The sequence below is a fragment of the Ammodytes marinus genome, assembly GCF_949987685.1.
Source record: "Ammodytes marinus genome assembly, chromosome: 9".
NCBI lineage: Eukaryota > Metazoa > Chordata > Actinopteri > Uranoscopiformes > Ammodytidae > Ammodytes > Ammodytes marinus.
In genome coordinates this window covers 1,305,001-1,311,868 of record NC_137213.1, presented here as the reverse complement: position 1 = coordinate 1,311,868, position 6,868 = coordinate 1,305,001, and the positions used below count along the sequence as shown (strand labels likewise).

General features: G+C 40.8%; 1 protein-coding gene across 1 annotated transcript in view; it reads right to left on the bottom strand.

The window, feature by feature from the left end:
- Positions 1-5,484: 5,484 nt before the first annotated feature.
- The window catches only part of cntnap2b (contactin associated protein 2b), a 64,787-nt gene continuing 63,403 nt past the window's right edge, over positions 5,485-6,868 (bottom strand). Inside the window, exon 25 of the mRNA XM_080033600.1 lies at positions 5,485-5,781. Within this exon, the coding sequence (XP_079889726.1) occupies positions 5,582-5,781 (200 nt within the window). The 3' untranslated portion in view covers positions 5,485-5,581. The remainder of the gene's footprint in view (positions 5,782-6,868) is intronic.

Sequence of the window (6,868 nt, the reverse complement as noted above, 5' to 3'; positions counted from 1 at the left end):
AGTGAAAAAGAAAATACACGTAAGATACGACGTTTATCACTGTAAAATGTGAGGCTCAATCATAGGGCTCAATGCTGAAGATAGGGAGAATCCGTGTAGGCCTACAATCCGTGTACCTTCCGTTCAATCCATATCCGTTTGGAAATCAAAACACGAAAAACGAAAAAAACTGTTTGATTTAATTTTTTAATTATTTGTTTCATTTAAAAAAAAACTGACAGTTTTATTCAAAATATGCCTGTAAAACATGAATTGATTGCCATTTCTTATTTTTATTTTCCATGTCGCCCGAAAATGTTCCAAATAATAATTTATAGGCTATTAATCAGCGGGTTAAACTGTGTCCCGCTGCCACAATGCCACGAGCTATGTGCGGCCAGAGCCGTGATGGCTCTGACCCATAGACTGTTTTCTGACCGTGGCTATCTCCGTCTTTTAAGTAGCCTACAGCCTCGTGTCGGTAGTGGAAAGGCATGGCAGATCTAGTAGGATAACCCTGCCGAACCGTGCCGAACCGAACTGTGCTGCTCAGAGGAAACGAGGCATGATCTAAACAGTGACAGAAACCGCTGTTGATCCAGATCAAAACGGGACAAACCACCAAATGTTTAATCTTTATTGAGAGGGGAAACATATTTTGGCTGGCTGCCAAAGGCTGCTATGTCATTGTCTGTCATAGGCTACCATCAAGAGCCTTATTTTACAAAAAGCTCAATTCAGATAGCCTATAGCCTAAACGTGGACAAAATATAGCCTCGACAAGTTTCTTCTTTCCTCGACACACACACACACACACACACACACACACACACACACACTTTGACTCGGCAAGTGAAGTGAAGACAGGGAAAAAAGAGAGACAGAGACGATGATCATCACTCTTGTTTTACCTAAACAATATGGTACGGTCAAATGAAAATATGTTACTCTTACAGTATTTTGTAATGAAAGTGTTTTATTTGAAATCACTCAGATCATTTATAGCCTACTTCAAAGATTTTAAATATCAAAGTTCATATTCTATGTTTTGCTGCTTGTTGTTAGTGTTTTGTAGGTCTGTGTGTTGTGTGTGTCAATGTGTGTTTTTCATTGTAACATGTTGCCAGTGTTTGCACCAGTGAGCTTGTTTTGAGACATGTATGAAGAGTTTTCTTGCTGTGAGTGACTTTTGGAGGCAAAATGAACTGAATTGCACAGATGGGTTTTAGTGATGCACACTGTGTTAAGAGTTGTGCACATGTGGTTTCAGTTGTGCACACTGTGCTTTAGCAATCGAAAAAAACTGTAATCACATAGGCCTACAGGCATAGCAGAGGTTTGTAGATGCTGATAACACTAGAGACTCACACTGGTCAGCCCAGGTCTCATGGAGTAGTAGAGTATAGGAACCAGATTATCTAGCACATCACTGCTCTTCAGGACAGAAAACAGGACTTTATGTTGTTGAAACAAAAATGTAGGTTTATTTGAACAAAAACACAGACTATAATGTCTCATCTCCCCCCCCCCCCCAAAAACAAATTTTATTTGTTTAGTCCTACCTTTTATTGAAGTCACAGAGCTTTCTGAAAAGCACCAACTCGAAACTCTAAGCACGATTCATTGCCAACTGTACACAAAAAAAGAAAAAATATATATTTTTAAATAATGTCTAAGACCCCGTGTTCCAAGATAAGCTTGTAAATAATGTTAATTGTTGTGTTGTGCATAGTAGGCTAGCTATTCACAGTAGGCCTACTAAGGGCTTCAGATTAAATGGGACATTTTAATATTTACGAGGAGAAAAAAAACACAGACCTGTTAGACAGTAAGGCAAATAAGTCTACTTTAAAAATGAAATAATACACATAATAGACTTACTTGCTGGTTGTCAGTATCCGTCAGTGTCCATGGTCAGTATCAGTTAGAAATGGCCATTGTCTTTTCAGCAGAACTCTTGAAAAAGAATTCCCTCTTCTGATTGGTCAGGCTTTTGTGGGAGCATTTTTTAAATTTTAGACCGGTATTTCAGATGATGATCAATATTGAAAAATGAAGATGATCATCAGAGGACATAGAATGCTATATAATGGAATGTTCCTTCGATCTTGTTTTTGTAGTATGATCGATTTAACATTTAAATTGCAACCATAACAATCTGGCTCTGGTGGTAATTCAACATTGAATTAATGTTTCTTTTATCATTGAAATTTCAACCCTGACCATTTTGATGAAACAGATGGAATTTCAACATTGTCGCCCTGCTATCTAAGGTTAAGCATGCATCGATGATCGTGTGCCGTTTGTACCAGTCTTTCATGTAAAGTCTGTTTGTCATATTTCTGTATTGATAAGATAGTTATTATCTTTCCAGTGCATACGGAAAGTATTCACAGCGCTTCACTTTTTCCACATTTAGTTTTGTCACAGCCTGGAATAAGTCTGGATTAAATAAATGTTTTACTCAAAATTCTACACATAATACCCCATAATGACAACTTCAAAAAAAGTTCACTTGAACATAAGTATTCACAGCCTTTGAGGGCCCACTCACACTAGTGCCGTTGGCCTGTTCCGTGCTGCAGGAAGATTCAGCACGATTCCCCCCCTCCCCACTCCCCCCGCTGGCCCGTGGTCACACTGCTTGTGGCCTGGGCACGATTGCACCTTGCCAACGTCACCGTGCGCGTTTAGGATTTGGAGCGTAGTCTACTTGTAAGCTATACGACTGTTTGTGAATATTTTCATCCGGCCAAATTTGCATCATATATTCCACTTCCACATTAGAGCAACGAGAATCCTTAAGCTATTGTTTTTTTTAAATGTAGCCTTGACGTAATAGGTCGCGGTGGACAGTCTCATATTTGTGCAGCACGCTGTTTATTATTAATATAACGGCCCGTCATCAGACCATACGTACCGGATGGTTTTATACACATCTTTGGCGTGAATGCCAAGCATTATGTTTGGAGGAAACCAGGTACCGCTCGTCACCTGGCCAATACCATCCCTACAGTGAAGCATGGTGGAGGCAGCATCATGCTGTGGAGATGTTTTTCAGCGTGACATAGGCCTATAGCGGACGAAAAATTACTTGACCAATTCCAAAAAGTATTGATCAATCTAATGACCTTTTTGATATGAAATCTGGTAAATGTCTGGTTAAAAAACTAGTTGATGTGTTGGGGTCTTTTTTTTACTCTTCGGGCTGGAGTGGAATCTACCTTTGTATTGTGATGTTTCATGTAGCTAACATCTCAAGTATTTGGAGGGAAAGACAATCATGAAGTTAGTCATCTTCCAAATGTCAGTCCCCTGGATTCTATTGTGTTTGGGGAAAAATAGAATCTTCTCCAGCTTAAGATTTGTACTCATATTTTACTGGTCTTTGCAAGAAGTTTTTCAAGACAATGAAAAATGCACAACTTATCAGAGGAATTGGCTATAAAAATGAACAGTTTGGCAAATGTGTATACATATAACACTAAGAAAAAGCAATGTGATGCTACAGTGGCTTATTAATCATAAATGTGTCATGCAGTGTAAAACAGCATGCCACTACACTGCAGTGCAGGCAAAGGAATAGAAATGCAATACAATCAAAAGTCAAGTTGTAAGCCATATGTTGGTAACAGACATTCTTTTGCAGAAACATAAATCTACTTCATAATAATCAAAGACAGCTCAGGTTTTTAAAGGAATCTTAACACATTAGAGTCTAGAGTAAGGGTAGCCATGCCATGTCAGAGCCTGCCATCCTGCTACATTGTTAAATCAGGGTAGAAAAGCATGTGTCATCAGCTAGGGGAATTGTTGACATGCTGCCTTAGAGGGGAATGACTGGTGTCCCTTTAAAGGACAGAGAAACAAGATGAGATGACCTGGAACACTTTCTCATTCATCTACTATCTTTGTCTCTCATCCAGCACAGAGAGACAGAGACAAGGGAGTAAGAGACACAGAGACAGGGAGAGAGAGAGACACACAGATAGAGGGAGAGAGACAGGGAGAGAGGGTGAGAGACACAGAGACAGGGAGAGAGAGAGACACACAGATAGAGGGAGAGAGACAAAGAGAGAGACAGGGAGAGAGGGTGAGAGACACAGAGACAGGGAGAGAGAGACACACACACAGATAGAGGGAGAGAGACAAAGAGAGAGACAGGGAGAGAGGGTGAGAGACACAGAGACAGGGAGAGAGCAACACAGAGAGAGTGAGAGACAGGGAGAAAGAGAGATAGAGACACAAAGAGACAAATCTTGGGACAAATTGTATTTTGATGCTTTGGCAACATTGTTATTGAAATGTTCATGCAAATAAAGCCCCTTTGAATTTGAGAGAGAGACACAGAGACAGACACACTCAGAGACACAGAGACAGACACACAGAGACACAGAGACAGACACACACAGAGAGACGGAGACACAGAGAGACAGGCTTTGCTTTGGCAACATTGTTTTTTAAAACTTTCGTGCCAATACATTGAATTAAAAAAAAATGAATTTAATGGACAGGCCAGAATGTGTTGAGAGCAGCAGAGCACAGAGTCAGCTGTTGTCTGGTGTCCATCTCTGTCTCCCTGTGTGTTCTTATCTGTTCTCTTATTGTTTCTCTGTGGTTAACAGCAGGGTTTGGCTGTCAACTCTGGTTCAGATGGCACACCAGAAGATTTCTAAAATGCTGTAATGTGCCTTACATAGCAATTATGTTAAGAAAGCTTAGGGTATGTGGTATTTACTTTAGAAAATGCGTTTTCTATAATTGTGTACTGCGATTTGTAACCTCTGCCTCAGAAACCTGAAATAAATAAATAAATCAAACTAACCAGTGAGCAGAGCTCTTGTGGATAGACAAGATTCAATTATTAAAGAGTTAGTTACAACAACCTATGCTTCACAAGTCATTCAAAGACACTGGCCCTCATTATCTAACAGTGCATGTGCATACCTCTGTGCTTAAACCATACGTACCAATGTTTCACGCACAAATCAAACAGTTCTGATTTAACAACATATGCATGCGGTGGGAGGAACAGAATCGGCTTGTACGCACCAGTCATAAATTCGGTGGTGATTTTGCGTAACCTACACATTTTTTGTTTTACGGCAAGTTAGAAGGTTTCCACACACTTATCATTAAATGAGGGACAGTGCTGTCACCTATGTACATGCAAAAATAAACAAGTGTGACATTTCATTGTCCCCCCAGTTCTTAGTACAAATGACAGCAGACAAAGTCTCACACACGTATAGAGGGTTAAGTTGAACCAAGGCATAAAGATATTCATCTATAAAAGTATATCAACACAAAATAAATATTTAAAATATAAAACTTCAAAATAAATAAACGTTAAACTCAAATCATTTAAATAAGAGAAATAAAAGCTAATGAACACACTCAATCATGCCATGGCGCCATCTGAGCGTCCGCTCTGTCCAGGCAGCAGCTATGTGCCCTGTGCTTTATCATCCACGCCGCATATGCTTGTCCATAGTCCATAAAGTTTTGAAATAAAGCGCTAACTAAATCCTCACAGCTAACTCCCTATGTTTTTAGAAAACGACATACATCCTAAGGTCATGTGTCCATGTGTAGAGCAGCCTCAGATGAACCACTCCTTCTTGCTCTCGTCTATGGACTCAGTGAAGGCCGGGTCGTTGACTATGATGGCTGCGTCCGCACAGTCTGCTGCCTCGGCCCCTTTGGCCTCGTTGGTGTGGTACGAGCCTTTGTGACGGAACATGTGACGGAACACAAACACCAGCACACACAGCACTGTGAAGACCACCGAGGACACCAGGCCTGGAAAGACATCACAAAGATTACATGTAACACTACAGTTACTATTTCTATTTCTATTGTTAGTTCCATGTACATGTATTCTATTTTGTCTACATTTTATTTTATTTTGTCTGTTTTGATGGTTTTTATCATGTTTTATCGTTCTTACAGATCTGAGATGATGCTAGATAACTTGCTGCTTGAAAACCACTGTGTGTTAATGTGGTGACGTAGGGATGAGGGAGGGGACTGCTAACTGCAGCCACTGAGTTAGCTAAAATAACTATTTCGCTAACTGAACCTTTTAGAATTTCCTTGCCAATGACTGCTGCTATAATTGTTGTGCATATGACAAATAAACCATCTTGAAACTTGAATCTAGAATTTCTGGAAAGTGGCCATTTTGTCTGTTTGTCGTAAACATCACAATCAGAGCCGGCCCAAGCCTTCAGGGGGCCTTAAGCGAAATATGATTAGGGGGCCCCTCTCCAATGTTAGCGCTGCTGAACCTATAGATCTTTGTTAAATATCATTCACACACCCAGTGTTTTCCGTTAGTGCCTCCACTGTGCAGCTGTGCGAAAATGTTAGACAGCCAAGATTCAGACCCTCCTAGGGGGTCCGGAGGTATGCCCCCCCGGGAGATTTTTTTAACCTTTTTAAAGTGAAATGCTAGCCTGGAAATCCAGACCCTGATATCTTGAACGATAGAGGGTCTGGCCACGATCAATAGTAATTTCCAACTCAAGGGGCGGCTCCTACTCGTGCATTTCAAATGCCACTGCACGCAGTTGGATAGCACTACAACCAATCAGAGCGATGCACAAGGTGCGATGCACGAACAGCTGTTAAACTGTTAAATTAAACGTTTGCCGTTGTCGGTCGGCAAAACGGAACATTCCACTTACTTGCTAATGAAAGATTTGAGTGCCGTCTTCCAAATCGTTAAGGGTCGAGGCCAAAGCAGTCTCAAACTCACACAACATATCCGCAGCCATCTTTGATGTTTACTATCACGGCTTCGACGTCGCATGCACGTCACTGTCGTCATCCGGTTACGTCCTCCCCAGAGTACCATATAAAGGGCTCTGGCGCGCCCATATTAGAT